This window comes from Pholis gunnellus (genome assembly GCF_910591455.1).
Source record: "Pholis gunnellus genome assembly, chromosome: 18".
Taxonomy (NCBI): Eukaryota; Metazoa; Chordata; class Actinopteri; order Perciformes; family Pholidae; genus Pholis; species Pholis gunnellus.
In genome coordinates, this window is record NC_136545.1 from 8924601 (window position 1) to 8944726 (window position 20126).

General features: G+C 40.8%; 3 protein-coding genes across 3 annotated transcripts in view; 1 reads left to right on the top strand and 2 right to left on the bottom strand.

The window, feature by feature from the left end:
• Positions 1-4637, bottom strand: part of tnksa (tankyrase, TRF1-interacting ankyrin-related ADP-ribose polymerase a) — a gene marked incomplete at its 5' end in the record, with an annotated part of 65914 nt that extends 61277 nt beyond the window's left edge. The window contains 3 exons of the mRNA XM_079178739.1: positions 1199-1307; positions 2540-2655; positions 4109-4637. Coding sequence (XP_079034865.1) covers positions 1199-1307; positions 2540-2655; positions 4109-4637 — 754 coding nt within the window. The remainder of the gene's footprint in view (positions 1-1198; positions 1308-2539; positions 2656-4108) is intronic.
• Positions 4638-8559: 3922 nt separating this feature from the next.
• On the top strand, positions 8560-10419 carry LOC306710178 (claudin-23-like). Its single transcript, XM_079178583.1, has one exon. The coding sequence runs from the start codon at positions 8674-8676 to the stop codon at positions 9499-9501; it is 828 nt and encodes a 275-aa protein (XP_079034709.1). The 5' UTR covers positions 8560-8673; the 3' UTR covers positions 9502-10419.
• Positions 10420-14208: 3789 nt separating this feature from the next.
• On the bottom strand, positions 14209-18343 carry LOC306710085 (uncharacterized protein). Its single transcript, XM_079178468.1, has 3 exons — positions 18204-18343; positions 16710-17023; positions 14209-15919 (listed from the first exon to the last, which is right to left on the bottom strand). The coding sequence occupies exons 2-3, from the start codon at positions 16994-16996 to the stop codon at positions 15877-15879; spliced, it is 330 nt and encodes a 109-aa protein (XP_079034594.1). The 5' UTR covers positions 16997-17023; positions 18204-18343; the 3' UTR covers positions 14209-15876.
• Between the last annotated feature and the right edge of the window lie 1783 nt (positions 18344-20126).

The following is a 20126-nucleotide window of genomic DNA, read 5'->3' on the forward strand; positions in this document are numbered from 1 at the left end:
GACACACCACGGCGACTCAATTCACAATAGGCCTCACCAATAAATCAAGACAAAATGAGAGTTTGTGCATAAATGAACATTCCTAAACATTTTACTGCCATTTCCAAATTGCCTTATATTACCTTGAAAAGCTTAACCAGCCATTTTAAAGAGATAAACCCCAATGCATGCATTATTCAAAACATACACGCATGTTAAATGCTTCATGAATCATCAGAGATCCACAAAGCCCTGAGCTTCTACGCAGCCATCGAGGGCCCTGACATTGTGCCGCAGCTTGTTGTAGACATAAAAAAAAAAAAAAGGACGACAGCAGCAGCTTTTTCCTCCTTGGTGCTCTCAGCACTCCACACTGACGCCGGCTATCATCGCAGTCATTCCTTATTGCTGCTCACACTGAGCAACGCTTTTCCATTAAGATCATAAAAGATTGTCCTACAACTTTACCGCTCAGACGGTCGTCGTGCTGTGCCGATCTTTTCCTCAGGCTGCCTCTACTTTAGGCTCTGATCTGATCCCGTGGTGTCGTTTCTGTTCTAAATATGAAGAACCCACGTCGGCGGGAGCTCATATACTGTAATTTCTTTGTATATTGTGCAAAGAAATCAATGCTCTTTTGTCCCCCCCTGTGTGGGCTTAAGAATAGGCAGTAACACAGTAATTGCAATTTGCAGCTTATTTGCTGCTTGATGCTTACTGGAAAAGAACAGTCGGCAGTTGGTTTATTACCGTTTCTAAAAATGGATTGTATTGATTGTTATATTATTGATTGATTATACAGAGCTCCAGGTTGTGAATCAGTGGGGCGGTGGAGCAGAAGACAATTAAAACAAAAAGGGGCCCGAACAAACACGAGAGAGAATTTAATATCGTATAAATTCACCACGGCGACACCGCTGCAATTAATGACACATATTTAGAAATGCCAGAGAACAACCGCTGACTTTTATCGCGCCCGAGGGAAACGATGCAACTCCGGGAAGCAATGGGCCAACGAGCAACACGCTTCTGTTCTGCTCACACGGCCAATTCAGTTTTACCGGGTCAACAGATGGCGAGAGGAAAAAAAAAAAAAAAAAAAAAAAAAAAAAGACTCCAAATGCCCCTAGACAATTTAATGTCAACACACCGACGCTTCCAAATCAAGTTAACATGCACTTGTGTTTGTATCTGCGGTGTGCGTTTTGTCGGTGCTTACCTATACAGACGTCTATCTTGCCCTTGATGGCGGCTTCATGGAGTGGCGTGTAGTTCCAGTTGTCTCGAGCGTTCGGGTCGGCCCCCTGACACAGCAGCAAGGACACCACCTGAAAACAGCATACAGAACATCTGCATTTTCTCTTTGTTTGGCAAAAAAATAAACAAATTCCAATTCCCCCCCCCCCATGGTTGTTTTTCCCCTACTCAAGTTGGTGGGCCTTAAGATTGATAACCTAGTTACGCTAGTTTTTCCATTCTGGAGCAAACACAATACCCGAGATTTGGAAGTTTTTCTAAAATGGTACTAATTTTACTACCTTAAATTAGGGAATAAACTTTTTTTGTATTACAAAACCTTTTCTTTTAATGTTACATAGTCTTTTCAGTGCATCAGTGTTGCTTTGTCAGAAAGCACCCATTCATGAATTTCACCTCCATACATTACAACCATAGACTGTATATAAGAAGTGGACGTAATCACCATGTCTCTAATGGGACCATCATTTACTAAATGAACATCATGCTGTATTCAAGAAATCTTCCTCTACTGAGGTAATAAATCAAGTGAGAAATAAGGTCATTTACTCATAGACTTCTACACGACGGGACTTCTTTCCGCAACCATTCTGAGACAGAATGCAAACTTAAGGCTCTTCCGTGTTCGCGTCACTTTTCAGAACCGGAGGTTAAAAAGTATTGCAGTGTAACACATTCCCTCAAACGTCAAATGTCCAACACAATGTCTGCGCAATGCACCCGTCAATCTCAGACTCCATCTTGACCTCACTCGTGTTGTAAGACGGCCAGATACTTTACTTCACGCAGCAACTTGTTCCCAACTTGAAGGGTTCAATCCTCCACTTTCCGGCATACTTATAACCCCGATACACTTGACCTTCCACTACATAAATCACACTTCAACCCAAAAAAATAAAAGATGTAAACCAAAGGCAAACCGCTTTCAGAGGAGCCTCTGAGCAGCGGCTGAGTGATTGGTTTCGGTTTGGACAGTGTTTACTCTCATCACAACGCTGATCATCCCTGTGATCACACGGCTGCATTAGCTCTACGCTTCTCCTGACATGGTTGCAAAGTGCTCTCAGAGAAAATCTAAAATGGAATTATTCCATTGACGACCGTGGTTAAAGGCCAGGAGGACAAAAAGCATTAGCACATCTGTCACAGATGTTCCAAAACATCATCACGCGTGACCAGAATATCAAAAGTAGCAACGAAGGTCTCTAGTTTGTTTTTTGTCGATGTGATCAAACAGCAGATTTGCATGTTTGGACCGAACACCGATTACAGTTTACTTCTTCATCCGTTTGGGAAGTCTCACCTCGGAGTGACCGAAGGAGCAGGCGTTGTGAAGCGGGATCAGACCCCCGTCGTCCCGCGCGTGCACGTTGGCGCCTGTCTGGAGCAGGTGGTCCACCACATCTTTCCGCCCAAAACCTGGGATAGACATCAGAGAGCGAGAGAGCGAGAGAGCGAGAGAGCGAGAGCGAGAGAGAGAGAGAGAGAGAGGGCAAAGAGAAGAAGGAGATCGGCGTTACAGCATTGGAACTGTGACGTCCAGATGAAACTACTTCTTACATCACATCCGCAACTTTGGCAGAAGTTTCCGGGTACTCTGAATCGGTCCTCTGTGTCGATAGAAGCGGCAGATGAATTAAGGAGCAGCTGAAACAACAGGCTGCTGTATCGGTGTCATGTTCATAATTAATAGTTTCCTCTGAAAACGTATTTATTGATACATTTTGTTCACTTGTTTTGTGAGGCACACGTGACAGCTGCTTGGGAAACGCACCATGCAAGGGAAGCTCGTGCATGTCTTCACTACAAACGTGCCGCGGGACTCGAGAGAATCGGTTCATTCATCAAGCTGCTGGGGATTAAGAAGGCCTGAGATGTAAAACAGCTGTGCAAAGTCTTTCTTCCATCAGCTTTTTTTTTTTTTTTTTTTTTAATCTGCACCGATGAAAGAATTAAAAGCAGTCAAGTCTGGAGCTGAAGAGCTGAACTGAAGATGAGCCCTTTTTTTGTTTAATGGCTGTGGACCATAAACAAGTACAGAGAGGAATAAAATAAAAAAAGGAATTATGATGTATTGTCGATTGATTCTTCTTTATGTCTCGCTTGTAGCAAAAATGAAGTTTAAATATGACATCTATCATGAACTCATAAACTGAGATCTCAGCCCTTCCCTGATCATTTTAAAGTATGTTTCTACTCAAATGTTGCACAAATCTTAAGATAACTTCCACATTTTCAACAAATGAATATTGTCCTCCCATCTATTAGTGAATATTCTAAGAAAAGGAGCTAAATTACTGCTGAAATGATGGAATTGTTGCGCCCACACCTGTCCTTTACACCTGTATCATTTGGGATTCTGGTGTGACCGACCGAGAGGCCTTATTTGCACAACACTGGATGGCAGCCAGAGAAAAGATGCTTCCTCCACACTGTTGGGAATCATTTCACTACAACAAGCATAAGTAGCTGTTCCACACGCATTACAGTGCAATATCCTCAAAGCCACTCTCTGTTGTTAGCAGTAACATTAACACATAATAAACACTGGTACCCAATTTCAAATACCACTTGAAAGTTTCCCAACTGAGAAAGAGAGATGGGGCATTTGTTTTAGACAAGAAGAGTCAGCATTAGGCTAGATTTAAAAAATCAGTGCTATATAACCAATGGTATGTAGGGTGCAGCATAACTGTTACATTAATGTTATTAAAAATAAACTGAACCGTTGATTGGCATTAACTGAAAACTGTCGTTGTACAGCTAATGGCTAACGTCTGCCAGTGTGTATTAGCTACTCTCTGGTCACTCCCACGCCCTGAAAGCGTGTCTGCAGCTGCATTCTTTAAACGGGGATCTCCGTTATGTTTACCTGCAGCGAAATGCAGGGGTGTCGATTTACGTCCTGCCATGTCTTTAGCGTTCACGTTCAGCGCATCCACTTGTTTCTTCACCCTCGAAACATCCCCGTTTCGACAGGCTTCAAACAGCTCCCTGAAAGCCCCGTTTGCACCACCACCGCCGCCGCAGCCGCTGCTACCGCTGCTACTGCTGCCCGCGTCCCCGCTGCCGGAGTCGGGCGTAGAGCCGGGGCTGGTCCCGCTACCTTCGGTGGTTGTCGGGGAGCTAGCGCTGCTGCTAGTGCTGCTGCTGCTGCTGCTGCTGGCGGTGAGGGCCAGAGCTGGGGAGGTGGTGGTGGTGGTGGTGGTGGGAGAGGCAGGGGTTCCCTCACCGTCAACCCTGTTCTCCATCGCGCCTCCTCGGGTAAGCGGGGTGGCATCGTCGGTGGGTGCCGGCGGAGAGCCAAGCGGGGTGGCAGGGCGAGAGGAGCCGCGGGGCGGGGACGACAGCAGGGAGTTTGGCTGCTGCTGCTGCTGAGAGGAGCGACGAGGCGTCGCCATTTTCACAACACAACAGTCCCCACTAGCAACAAAAACACTGCCGACAATTTCCTGCCCAGGAGAGTCCAACTTCCGCTTCGGGGTTTACTGGGATTACATGAATGGACTCTCTCCAAAACGGTTTAATCAAGCTTTAGTAAAATGTCAGAACGACTTCATGAGCAACATACTATTTGTGCAGGACTACAGACTAAATACCTTCCTAAAATGTGGTTTCTTGACCGTTTACACAAATGTATTCGTCTCATTTTAAGTGTTATATTTGTCTCTGTAAAATGTTTGTATTACAAAATGTGTGGGTTTTTTTTCCTTTTACTTTTTGGATGAAATGAAAACTTTTTGTAAAGTTAGGGATTTGCATGTTTATTCCAATTCAAAGGGAGAACCCAATGAAAATATTCGGAAGGTTGGGCCTAACTTTGTATCTATCTATTATCTATTTATTTATTCATTGTATGCAATGCATCTTAAATTTGTTCTATTTATGTTTCATTTTGAGTTGTGTTTATGCAGCCTACACCAGCTGGTACTCAGTTTACATTTCCTCAAGTGTGCTAGTTATGTAAGAACATGAATAACTATTAATTTAGCTTTGGACACATAATTGGCAGATACAATAAATTGAGTTATTTGACTTTGTTGAGTCAATATCCCTTTTATATTAATATGTGAGGTGTTATTTTAGCAGTGGACGAGTTGAATGATGTCTGGCCTGGCTGCACGCAATACTACCATCTAGTGGAGACTGTTGGTAATAGCTTTAGGATACAGGAGCTGTTATTACACCGCAAATACAACAAACACCTAAAACACATAATATAGGATTATACCATCACATTACGTAATTGCAGTATGTATAAACTTGCACATAGAACTGTATGTGTGACTATGGATTTTTTAATAAACGTTTTACACAACATGTATACAACATTACACAGCAGGTATGACAAACTATACAACAGTGTACAGACAAGATGTGGCATTAAACTAGTACATTATGTTATCATATGAAAATCAAATACACACCATACCTTTCTTTATCCTTTTACAGAAATAACATTTGACAAAGATCTAATTTCGCTGCTTTTAATAGTTGTCTAATGTATGTAGTATTATCAAAAAAATGATTCTATTATTGTATTAATTAACAAAAGAAGCTTAAAGAAATGTGTGTTTGATTGATTGACAGGTGGCTCAGCCTACAACACTCTGCCATGTTAGTTTCCACACTGGTCTTTATAGTCCACCTCAGCACTACTCAAGCTACACATTTTCATTAAAGAAATCGAAGGGGTGTATCCCAGACTACTGTATACGTCAACATACAATCTGTGTATTTTGACAATTAAATGTGCTGTTTTCCTGAGCTGAGTTGCATGTTTTGTACTGCAGAAAGACACCATTTACCCAGATGAAAACCTACCCCCAACATGATGAAATAGACACTTAATACAGATAACAAAATATTGCAATAGTTGTATTAATTGGCCACCAGATGACAGCAGATAGGTTGCAAGAAAATGTTACAGCTTTGCAAGGTTTGGGCTACAACACGCTCCTAAAATTATTTCTTGATTTAACATATTTTTTCACATGAGAAATTATAATTTGAACACCAGATATAGACTGATTTGGGTCATATAATCAAGATCCTCATGTTTGAGTCAAAGGCAAGTTTGGCATCCTAAAACATGAGCATTGTGAAGTAAAGTTTAGAAATGTAACATTTATTTTGTTTATTTTGTTCTGTCCTTCTTTTTGATTCCCAATAAACAATTTTGCCCTTTTGTTGTGTATCAGTCTTTTCTCCTCTTGGTTCATTAACACTTCATCAACAACAATTTCTCAAGTATATATATAGTATACTTTTCTTCAAATGGATCACATGCATAGCGTACACAATTCATGCTCATACATGATAAGAAATGCTCAGGACCAAACTACCCAATGAATAATAGCACTTTGTGAATACATTATTAACTGTGAAGAGATCTGCAATACAAATGTGCTACGAATGAAAGTGTAGATGTAGATGGCACTAAAAAAAAAAAAACATGCCGCATCATGGTGACATGCAGAAATAAAAAACATTAAAAAAGCTGTAACTCAGCCATGATTTTGTAATTTATAAATCCTCTTCTAATCTCCTGGTGGTGTTATTTTGTATACACACACATGACACGTTTAAAAAAATATATATTTTCTTTTTTTATCTAAAAAACGAGATTTAAGAAGAAGACAAAAGTTTTCCAACGAGCTTCTTAGCAAAACTTGGAAAAACTGTCCATAAGAGACAGATCATCTCAGCTTGAAGCCAAAACGGTCTAACTGGTTCATCAACTGTCATTTTCTGCACCTTAAAATGCATCTAAACCATAGCACTAGTAGTAGTAGTGAGGGATGATAGTATCAGCACCAAACAGCCAGTTAGATATGGAAATATACAATGTTTCACAATAGATCCTCTGTAGTTTTTTTGTATGTGGTCTGCCGCAAGTAAATGAGGAATTTGAAAGCTGATCATGTGCGGTGACAACTGCTACAAGTATGATTCAGCTTGTAGAAGTCATAAAACAGGGCCTGTTTGTACCACGAGATGAATATGCGAGCTTCCGTCAGGTCCTGTTGGTTGACATACCTCTCATACTTCCTTCAGCGGCTCTTTGTGTCAAAGCTCAACCCGGACCTGAAAAACAATTCCTATCCAAAACAAAGCAACCCGGCCCCCCCAACGCCCTCACGAACGCGTGACTTGACAGTTTGAATTTGTGCAGCCAGTGTACGCTCGTGTAGCTACATTTAGTTATCAGTGTACTCAACTTCCTACTGAAATAAGAAGTGTTTCCTATTGTCAGTCTTTCAAAATAAAAGTTATAAGAGGGCCTATTTTGTTGACTCCAGGCATAGCAGGTGTAATCACAAAACTTAAGCAGTAAAAATCGAATGGGATATTGATGACCACTTCAAATGGAGAAGTGGCCAATTTAAACAATAGTCTCTGGGCGTATCATCAGCTGATCTCAGGTTGTTCACTTCATTAGCAACTTAATCACTTTCATGTGGGGTCGGTAACAAGGATGGAAGAAACAAAGAGGTGAATAGAAACAGACAGATGTGCAGATATAAATATAGAAGGAGAGAGGACGAGAAGACAAACGCAACAAGGCAGAACGGTATTTGAGCTGACGTTTCCTGCAGAACTACATTCCATTTTTATCATGAAGTCTGACTCGTTCTTCCAAAGCTGATCACCTCACTGGGAAAGCTAATGCATTTTGTAATGAAGTCGTCCACCAAAAATAAATAAGTTACATATGCGAAAATAGCAGTCTGAAGTGCATGTCTTTGATTTACCAATTAAAAGTTTCATCCTTGTTTCATTCTATTAATTGCATCCCAGTCATCACCATAGTGTTAAATAGGCTGTTACGGCTCCTGTAGAACAAAACTTAGACAAAAAAAAAACCTACGTTCATCTTTAAATCGACGAAAAGCTGGAAAGTCCAAATATGTTGTGGTTTATCAATATAAATATGTGGCAAACCTAATCATTGTGTGGTTGTTTATGTGGTGGCCTGTATACATCTATAGACAGACACATGTATTTCATCTGAGTAATTTAGATTCCTTTTTAATAAGTCATTTAATCGGGATTTGAGGACTACAATCGTACCAATCAAAGGAAGCTGATGATACAGGCACGACAAAAAAATCTACTTGTGTCTACTTCTTTATCACCTATCGCATATTTGCATGATAAAAGCTTGGCCGAAACTCCCGTCTTCTCTGCTGCAGGTGAAGATGAAATAGCTCGCGGCACTGCGCGCCACACCTGTCCTATTTGGGGACTGGGGCAGACGGGCAAGGCTAAAGCCCCGCCTACTAGCAGGTTTCAGTCGGACTTGTTTGTTAAGAGCAGCTGCTGGGACTGTCAGAACTCAGTCGCTCAGCTGTCTAGATTAGCCTACCACACGGAGTTTGGGAGTAGGCAACGCACACACACACACACACACCAGCAACAGCAACAAAAGCAACCATGCAGAGACGATCAACGCAAGACTGGATCCGGTTGTCTTTGCGCACCCCGGGCATCCTGATCTTCGGGATGGTTTTGGCTCCCTGCGGATGGATCCTGAACCTGACAGCCACCGTGGCCCCAAACTGGAGGACCCTCAACAACCTCAACGACAGACCGCCTAATGAGTTTATCCAGCAAGGCATCTGGGAGATCTGCAGGGGCACCACGACAGACTCGAGGATTGATTGCAACCTGCAGGACACCGCGTATTTCGATAACCAGGTCATCGTGGTCGCCCAGGGTTTGATGGTGGCCTCCCTCATCGTGACTCTGATCGGGCTGGCCGTGGCCATCCCGGGGGTCCGCTGCTGGAGAGACAGGCCTAACTGGACCGTGGCCGGCCTGGCCGGAATATTGATCTTCCTCTCAGGAGTCATGACCATCATACCCATCGCCTGGTACACCCACATCCTCAAAGAAATCTCAACGTCGCCCCCTGGCGCAGACGTGCGTGTCGGCTACTGCATCATCCTGGGCTACATCGGCGGGATATTCGAAATCCTGGCCGGCGCCGTCATGTTCATCGGGATCTGCCGTTGCTGTGGAGGAAAGAACCGAGGGGAGACACGCATCGAGGAGGTCACGGGCCCCCGGTTCAGAAATCAGAAGCAGCCCGCGAGACGAGTTGAAGTGCCAAGCCTGAACCGGCCCAGGAGCAGCGCCAGCAGCGTTCCATACTCGAAGGACTCCCTGGATGAGGATGTGTCCTTCCCCCGGGCCAAGAGCCCAGCAGCCCCGTCAGTCAACACCTCCTACGGCGGCAGACCTTATGAGGCCGACCTATGAGAAGCACGTGTCACACATCTGGGTCTCCACGACACAAAACAACCTATACACGAGGACAACTACCTAGAGATGGACACAGCAATTTGCAGAAGGGACTGGGAGTGGGAAATATTCTAGGAAGAAGCAATGGTAGTTACTCGATGCATTTATAACATTACAAATCTAACCCACTTTAGTAAAACTGTCTAATATTCTGAAGTATTGTAGTAATAACATAGAACATGCTCATAACAAAGTTCAATTCATTTGTGACCATATGAAATATTCTAGGAATAGGCTATTTCAGTGGTAAGATATCAAACACCGTAAATATTGTGAAATCACTGTAAACTCACTATTAAGTGAAGCCGAATCACTTTAAAGGTCTCTTTGAGTGTTACACTGTGTCAACATTAGGACAGTTATAGGCTACTTGAAGGCATAAGTGTTACATTATGTGAGTGACAGAGGCAGGGCTGCAGTTTAATGTGGCTACAGATGAGATTCATTATGGGCTAAAAGGTAGCCTAATTCTAACATTATTATGATACAGGATAGGTGTGTGATTCAAGCAGTGCAGTAATGGTAAATATGGGATCATCTCATCTTTACCATTACTGCACTTGGGTAAAAAGTGGAAGAGAAGAATTATGTATTATTGTGAGAGTGAAACATGGAGAGAAAACCTTAATTGTCTTTTACATTCTGCAAATGATGTTGAATTCCATTTGTAAATAGTTCTCATCTGTAAGGAACCTTTTGCATTTTTTCTGTGTACATTGGCACATTTTAGGGCTATTTCTTTCTCCATTTTTATGTAAATTCCGTATTCATGTGCACTTTACAATTACGACAAACCTTGTAGGACAGCAGGCCACCTGTTGAAAACATTTTTTTTTATCCTAAGTTTTGTTTAATAAATGCACACTGTTTCCTAATTACAAATGACTCTGTCCTATTCCTTAACTCAATATAAAAAAAACCAGATTGTACTGCAGAGGTGCATGAATAGATTTTTTAGGATATTTGATAAGTGGAAATAGCTGCGGTCATGAATACAATGGGGGTAAAGTTAAATGTTTTGTCAGCAGAAAGGTTATAAAAGTGCCCATAGAGCAAGAATCTAAAATGTTAGAGAAGTATTGTATTCTATCATCCGTGACCAGAAGTCATAGGGACACTATTCAAACACACATATGCCTCCCCGTCTGCTCAGTCTTCACCTCATACATACACGGACAATGCTGCTCGACCGGTCTGAGAGGTTAGTTTCTTTCATCATCTTGTCGAACAACATTACCTCTTCTGTTTAAACTGGCCTAACATCTCAAACAAGGCAACACTGTAGTGAACAATTGTCCCTCTATAGCTCCCTGAGAGTCTTTCGTTGTTAATTTGGCCCACCGAAGGAATCAGGATGCAGTTCTCCCTGCAGGACCTGTTTAATGCCACAGTTAGACGTGGAGTAAGGCAAAGTAAAGAAAATAAGCTGTTTTTAAACTGGCACTGACAGCCATAATGAGTGCATCATGCTCATACTGATGTAAAAACAAGAATTAGAAAGAGAAATATGGTTAATTGTGTTGAAACAACTTAATAAATAGTACATTTAACAACCACTCTGATCGTGGTAACTCAGAGTAGTTAGTTGGAATAAAAAAAAAAACATAAATGCAGGAGAAATAATATCAGTAAGCCAGGTAGGCCTATAGTAATGTTAGTCTCAATTAATTCTTGACTTTCTTGGTAAAAAAGATGCTTCTGCATCTGAGCAGATTTCTAGAAAAAGGATTGAAGATGGGTTTGGTTTCAAGCTACCGTCTATTAAATTGCCACCTAGAATGCAGTGACTCACAAAATGACGGTTCAAGATAAGTGGGGTGAGGGCGAATGTTGACAAAAGATGTCAGTTATTATTTATAGCCTCCTGCTCTTTAAAAAAGTTGCATTCCACTTCCTCTCAGGAGATGGATTAAAGAATTGCGCAAAACAATACATCAGATCCGGATTTAAGTTTCTAGCATGGGTCAAGCTAAAAAAAAAGAAGCTGGATCCTGCATTTTCCCATAATGCAACCAATTCTACCTTTATGTCACACACATTTTTTTTCAAACGCCCACATTTTGTAGTTTGTAAAGCAGATTTTCTGCTAAAAAGCTGCAGTCTCAAAGACAAAATACCCACAAAGACATCACCAGGGTTATTTTCGAAAGCTCCTCCACACAGAAGACACGATTCAACTCTTTTCACAGCAGGTAGTACTCACCATGGCAATTAAACCTACCATTATGTGTGTAATCAGTGGAGTTTCCCTTTAAGAATCAAGCAAACACCATACCATCAACTTAAAAAGTGCTGCAGTGTATTTTGCTCCTACCATTGTAAGACAAACATATAGGGTGTGCTCATTACTAGGAAAGCAGGAGTTCTTTACTAATGAGCACACTTCCCGGGTGGTACTAACAGTTAGTATCACCCTTTAGGCAGATCCTTTTTGTTCCTTGTTGTAACAGATGCATATTAATAGCCAGTCCGTCTGCATAATTGCATATCAGTCATTCCAAGTCTGTGTTCCGGTAGAGTTTAGTAAACACAGATTCTGATACTATCGTGTAACAGGATCCCAGAAAGTTGCTAAAGAGGCAGCGGTGCATGTTTTGGTGCATCCCAAACACACACAGACTGACAGCTGTTGGTTGTCAGAGTTAATACACATTGACAACCTGTAGCAGAAGATGTGAACAACTTAATAATGATTTAAAAGTGACGCACACATATCTTTGTATTAATATATAACTTAATTGGATAATCTAAAAAACAAATACTATATACTAATATATAGTATTATCAGACTATTAATGTAACATTGACAGAGTATGTTAGTGTATTATCAAAGCAATTGTTTTTTTCCCCAAAGCGAGTGTTTGCTTGTGTTTCGGGCAAGGTGCTCTAGAGAGACAGACAAGCAGAGTGTCTTTAAAACGCCCTTTGGTAGACTGTTCTTTCGCTTACGGCCATACCACCCTGAACACGCCCGATCTCGTCTGATCTCGGAAGCTAAGCAGGGTCGGGCCTGGTCAGTACTTGGATGGGAGACCGCCTGGGAATACCAGGTGCTGTAAGCTTTTTTTTCTTTTTCTTTTTCTTTTTAGGAGAAGCAAAGGGCGCTGCTGCTTCTTCTTCAGCGGACACCGACAGGCACACATGACAAGCATTACGGCGATGTACACACAATGGAAGCGGTCCTGGTCAATGAATTACAAGTACTCTGTAAAGAAGAGAACATCCTGACTTACTACTTTTTCATATTGATTATTTTAAAAATGACCATAACATTATGATATACTATACGATGATTTCTTTTTTGACATTTTCATGACTTATTTCACTGGGACTTCTTGGACATTTTATACTTGAAATTATTTTCCTATCTTTTCTTTTTACATACTATGATGTTTTGTTGACATTTTAATTTCATGCCATTTACTGTGACATTTTGGACATGTACCATGACGTTTTTGATGACTTACTGTACTATGCTATTTATGACATAACATTCTATACTATATGCTGCTTTGGTAGTGGTGAATACATGATAATAATCCAATAATAGTTGCATAACATAGCCTGTATTAAATAGCCTTTACTAAAGCTAGCGGCTGGCATAGCTGCAAACTGTTGGTAAAACTAAGTTAACGGACTCTGCTGTGAAACTGATAAAAAAGTTTTGAAATAAAGAGCTACAGTCGTTCTTGCCTCATCTTTCATGTAAAGTCCTGCACATCTGCAAACGATTCATGTTAATAAGAAAGGATGCATCTTTAATTTTCTATAAAAAAAGTGTATGTGCAGAAATGGTATTTTAATCAGAAAGTGAATACAGTTGCTTGTGTTAGAGAGTGCACTAACTGACTGATTGTGATGGTGAGTGGCTTTATAATTAAAAGTATACAGGCCAATGAAATAGTCCATAAGAATAGACGGCCTTTGACAATTGTAGGGGCACGGACACACCAATCAGTTTATCCACACATCAGCTTGTTCAACATTTGCAAGGCTATGTCTGCACAGAGCTAACATGACAACATCTAAACTAATTAAAAGGCAATAGTTGCTAGCACTTACCAGCAGCAGTCGTAATGGCCCAAGACAGACATGGGTGAAAACTTTTTATCAATGACCCATGTGTTATGCAAGGACTACAAAAGGCCTAAGTAAGTAGATTACCAGCAAGTCATAGTTTAGCGGCTAAAAATAAACCCTACAAGCTATTCTAAAAAAACAAGCCAGAAGCCAATAAAATAAAATCTGGCTTTTAATACAGTGCCAAACTATTATAACAAGACAGGAATTTTAAAATGAAGCATAACAGGACCTGGGAAGGTGTGCACACACATTTTAGTTTGGAGTTATCGACCTACATTCTCCTGCAAAAGTAAGCTACTTGTTTTTCTCTCGGTGAGCACACTTTTTCTGTCAGGACCGGGCACATGGTCACCTGTAACTTTCACGTGACAGATAAGACTCAAGATGGAATGTTGTGTGGCAGCGTTGAAAATCAACAGTAAAGTCATAGTTTTGGTAGTTTTGGTAGACTTTTGTCATTCTCTCAAATGAAAGGAGGCGTATATTAAAAAAACTAAAGCCGTTAAAAGTGTGTATTTTTTGTTCTTTTGTCAAACTGACCCATCACATCCCACGGAGAAGAATGACAAACAAACTGTTCAGTCACTTAGAATCCATTTATATACAAATATGAACATGCAAAGTATGCCCATTTGCATCATGCTTTCACATGATCAAATTAAATCTACATGCAGTTTTTAAAATATCTCCTACAGTCATCAGTGAAAAACAAGGTCACAAAAAAAGCTGGGTGTCTTGCTGATGCTGGTGGATACCAATAGAGTTACAAAAAGAAATATAAAACATAGTAATTCAGTCAGAAGTGTACAATAAAATCAGATAATACAGCAAAAGAAAACAAAAAACACTTAACACTGGCTGTGCTCCTGAGAGTATCTTGATTACTCAGACATTAAAGACTTAAGTCCTCATCAGAAGGTAATGACAAATCAAATCTGGTTAAAATCCTCGGCTTACCCCTGTGAAATAAATTGCTGCGGAAACATCTGAAGTTCTTCCATTTTTGGTTTGCAACACCCGCATGAACGTGAAGTACAAAAACATGGCAATAAGAACCGCTCACTGTCACCGTAGCAGCCACCTGTGCTTTCTCTGTATCTAAAGGACACCACTCCTTTAAAAGAGAGCAACTGACAGGTGAATATTTGCATTATTTTACTTAAAGTATAGCAAGTGTTAGAGGACACAATCAGCGTATCTATGGAAAAAAGCTTCCGCACACATCAAGGAAGAAGATTTTGATTAGGTGCAGACAGATCCCGACATTTTTCATTGTGCATTCAAACTGTGACAACATGAACATTTAGTCCATAAAAGTCTCTTAATTTCTTGCAGAGTGATACATGTTTAGTTGTTGTTTGTTAGCACTAGATAGCCTCAATAACTCTTAATAATAATTAACACTAAGAAAATCAAATATTAAAGTGAACAGTGTTAAAGCTCAGTTCAGTTTTTGAGTGTGATGCTACAGCATCAGTTGAAGAGGAGAAGCCACAAGTCAGTAATCAAGAATGATATTTTCTTTTTTTTTTACAAAATGTAACAAACTTCGAGATAAGCGTGCTGCAGAAGGATGCTGGTGGAAGTTTAGTTGTGTCACTATGTCATGGTTGACCTGGATTAGAACGAGAGGATCATTATTTAATTGTTTTCTCTTTCGATGATGACTCACATCCACATTTAGACACAGACTAAAGGTGTCAGCAGTCAATGAGTTAGAGGTACCCTGTGGAGTTTTTGACCAGTACTGCTATGGAGCGAGTGATGGCCCCTGTTTTTTTTAATTTGGGGGGGGTCCTTGTTTAAAAAATGTTTTTTTAAGTTTTATTACATTTTTTTTGGTGGCGACATTAACATGACAGCTATTTAACGCCTCATTCAGAAACCTCAATAGAAGCTTTGAAAGTAAAAAAATAAAAGACGACATTCTGTACAGCCCTAGTTTTAGTGAGTAACACTTGGTTTCAGTTTCATTTCGTTGGTTCAAAAAGACTCTACAGGGCACCTTTCAATGTGGAAGTTCCACAAGTTAGTTTGTTTTATCATGTTGTAAATGATTTTGGTGAAATAATTTTTCCTTCAAATGATTAAATAATGAAAATATAAAAATCTTATGATACTTTTACACACTTTACATTCTATACTTCAGTCAGATATCTACACCCAAATTGAATTCCCAGGTTGTAACACACAAAACGTGAAGCATTGCAGCCGTATGTCTACCTCAGGTATGATGGAGATTTAGCAACATTACGCAACAATTTTGTAGCTTTGTTTTGCTGCCAGATGTTTCCTGTTGACAACAGACAAAAACACACAATTAGTTCATTTGTGAACATTTCATCATCTCCTGTTAATGTGTTCGGTGTTGCGCCAACATGTGAACGAATGTTCAGCAAATAGCAACTTCCAGCATGCAATAAAAAAAAGAGACGCTTCAAAAGACGTTTCAAACATTCACTTCAGGCAGTTTTGAACAGCGGCGTTTGTTGCTGGTCTATCGTTTTTAGTTACACCATGAATCCCTCATAATTCAAAGAAAACTAAATCCTGCTGTTGGTTGTGTCTATACAGCGGGGGCAAACACTGGGCGAGCCAGATTCTTTGGATTCTATATTGATGAAGTTTCTTTTGCTCTTTTAATCTATTCAGCCAAAGGGACCATCAGTGCTTACGCTTATTATCACATTACATAACATGAAAGAGAAGTGTTAGGAATTGTTCATCTTTTTCTCTTCTTTTCAAGAGTGAAATTGGAGGATCAGTATTCACTTCATAAATACGGTGCTTGAGTCAGTATCGACTCAGCTTGGCTTAGTGCCAAGACTAGATGTTTGTGGATATGTTTCACTGCTACGCCGATGACGTCCAGCTCTACATTTACACGTAATCCATCACCACTGCGACACACTCCACCCTGACCAACTATCTCACTGAAAGTAAATCATGGACAAGATTGATGTCATTCTTCTCATCTCGGGAAGAAAGCAAATAAGCGCTTCCCCCCCTAAAATGTTAAAACTATTCCCTCAAAAACCTTTAACGGACAAGCGTTCAGCAGAATACCGCTGAGATTTCAGTACCTGTTCCTCTTCTTTTGCTTCTGCCTCATCTTGGCCAAGAGGAAAGCCACGATCAGCACCCCGAAGATGACGGCTAGCACACTCAGGGTCAGCGGTAGACTCAAGGACCCGTTGACCGTGTCGTCGCAGAATTCACCCTGGTAGCCCAGCTCACAGTCGCACACCAAACTGGCGCCGCCACCCAGAGGAGGCACGCAGGTACCGTGGTCGTTGCACTGAGTTTCTCCACAGGTGGGCAGGGTGAGGTCGATGCCTCCCAGTTGGGGAGGCGGGAAAGGGGTGGCCATCGTGGAGGAAAGGGAGGAAACACTGAACTGTTAGGGGAGGGAGTGATAAGTGGAAGGAGAATTGGAGAAGAGAGAGATGAATGGAGGAAGCCACACCCTAAAACACAATGGGGTCACACAACAAAGAGGAGAGACTGTATAGCTCAAATGGATGTCCTGAGATCAGGCTAACTCAAACATGTCTGCAAGTATGTTTAACTGTACTGTACTAGAAATGCACGCTTTGTATGCAATAAAGAGTGTGATCCCCTGTTGAGAGGATGTTCTAATCAGTGAGCATGAAGGTGAGCATGATTTTATATTTGAATGGTCCCATTCTTATGCTTAAAGTCCAGACTTTATCTTAATAATCCCCAAATATATACATATTCAATATAACAAAGTTTTGATAAATTTTTTCTTTGTATGTAATAGAAAAAAGTATTACTAACGACTACTAAAGTCTGTAAATGGGACAGCTTTTTAAAAGTGTCCACTGTCCACACGCACAACAACCTCCTTGTTGTGTGGCATCTCACCCTCAGATGTATTTTACTATTAAATCAACACATTCAAATGACCAAATTCTTCCAACAGCCTAACTGCAGGTAGTGTAGGACATTTCAAGGATTGTACATCTTGCCATATGACAAAAGATTTTTTTTGTTGCATTTATTCTTTCCACGTGAGAAACAAGTTGTTTTATCATCAACAGTTCATAGCTCCTATTAAAGAATATGTCCTAATGATCAAATAAATGCATGTTAAATGGTACTGTATGTTTCTGATCATCCTAAAATCCTAAACCAAACAACGCATCTATTGAACGGTGCCGTACACAATCATTAACATACCGAATGCATAAAGATTGTCGGTTACAGTATCAGGCTTTTTAGATTCTCAACACAAGAACAAACCAAGAGCACAATGTAGTTCCATTCTGAGCCGCACAAGTTGACTGCGAAACAAAGTTTTGCAAATACTCACGTATGTTAAAAGTCAACTTTATGGGACAAGACCGACGATCATCCAAAGCCATACAGCGTGCCGGTTAACTGTTATATACAGTAAGTCCTGAGGTGACTTTTACTTCTCAAGCATCTCGTCATTCAGGTTTCCCAGCAGCACAGGACGATTGTATTCAACACTAGCTTTGGACGCTGACTTTCACTCGTGTGAAAAAGCAAAGCAACATTTCAAAATACGACCAAATGGAAAACATACTCACAGAAGCAAAGAATGCAGACTTGGCGTTTTAAAATGAAAGCTGGGGAGTTTTATTTTTTGTTGTCCAGGTGTCTGTGTGTGCTAAAGGTCCTGGGTCTTTGAAAAAGAATATCAAGTTCCTCTTTCAGTGGGGAACCTGCCACAAAGGGAAGGAGGGAAGAGGAAGAAAGCAGAGACCTGTAAATACCTGCCTCTTCTCCCCCCCTAAACACACAATTACCTCCTCCTTCCTTTGCCTTTTCTTTAAATGGGTTGAGTCATGTACACACACTGGCTACCAACAAATATCGCCGACATGTATGTAGCAACTTTACATTTCATAAGGCGAATGCAAACTAATCTTATGCTTCAGTTAATCGCTGACTCACGCTGACGCACAACAGTCAATGCTCTGGCATCCCTGGGAAAAATAAACTTTATTTGTGTAGCACCTTTCAGACATGCGCAGGACACCAAAATAGCAAAGGCAAATACAAGTTGAGGGAGAGATAAATAGGTTTTCACTAAAAACGCATAAATATGGCAATGATTTGACAATATTAAACACATCACAATTGGATGCTGAACAACACTATAAGCACGCACGTTCACACACACACACACACACACACACACACACACACACACACACACACACACACACACACACACACACACACACACACACACACACACCCTAACCTAAGGACTATTAGACCAGGATCCAGTACTTGTGTTTGCAAGACAAGCAGGGGATGGAAGGAGGAGGCGGCTAATTAGAACAAGACAAGCTGGCAAGACCTGACCTGCCTTTAACATTCAGCGCTTCACTAGAAAACTGCTGAATTTCTTTAGGCCTTCAAGGGAAGAGTTTATTTTTGAGTAAGATTTGAACGTTACATATTTAGTAGCATGCAAGAGATGCCAATGTTAATCGGTTGTTTGATCCAACAACTAATGGATGGATTGCCATGACATTTTGGACATTCCTGGTCCCAGGAGGACACATATTCCAGGTCCATTACCAGATTGGTAACACCCTCGATTTTCCCTCTTGCTCCACCAGCAGGTTAATCTTTTAGTGAAATCTCTTAACTAGTAAAATGACTGCCATGACATTTGGTACAGACGTGCATGGTTCCCAGATGATGAACCCTAATAACTCCCGTGTCCGACTTTGCCTTGAGTGCAATCATCAGGTCAAAGTTTCAGTTTGTCCAATACTTTTACGATTCAAATACCTGCAAAACGAAGGACATTCCAACACGGTCTCACAGCAGTTTGTGAGAAATACTTTTAATTGTTTCGTTTACTTGGACGGGAATTTTCGATATACCAATACATCCCAATTGGAAGCATCTTCTGTGCCTGCTCCAAGACAAGATACTGTATGAGACTATCTGGGCATCAACAAGCAATAGCCACACCTCGATTTATATTACTGTAGACCTTTCACCAGAGTACCTGAGTCATCAGGGGAGTTCACTCCAGGCAGCGATTGCGTAATATTTAGAGATTTAGTAATACACTATAGATGAGTGACTTTGCGTTCCCTATGCTCTGGTGTGAGGCAGAGTCAAGAGGACCTTTCATGGCTTCTGTTAAACTACCCGCCACCAACACAATTGTTGATACAGTATAAGAGGAAAGTAGATATTTATGCAACACTAAGGTAAAGGCTACGTGAATTGTACTGGTACTTTTGTTCAGTTAAAAAACCATGCCTGCAGGTGCCCCATCTAGATACACACACACACGAGGAAGTATGAGAACAAAGGGACGTTTCTTGCCAAATACTTTTCTGTGGAACTAAGACTGGATGACGAAAAGGGAACCAAAATGTCACGAGGACACATTGGATCGAAACTGGTATCAGATTACAAAATGTCAACAGACTAACAAGGAAATCAGAAACAACATTTTGGCAGCACACATTCACTGAAAG

Excerpts from the sequence above, each read along its gene's own strand:
- LOC306710085 (XM_079178468.1), bottom strand. The coding sequence starts at position 16,996 with ATGGCCACCCCTTTCCCGCCTCCCCAACTGGGAGGCATCGACCTCACC. Across the intron at positions 15,920-16,709 it reads AAGCAAAAGAAGAGGAACAG|GAAACATCTGGCAGCAAAAC; the intron begins GTACTGAAATCT and ends TGTTGTCAACAG.
- LOC306710178 (XM_079178583.1), top strand. The coding sequence starts at position 8,674 with ATGCAGAGACGATCAACGCAAGACTGGATCCGGTTGTCTTTGCGCACC.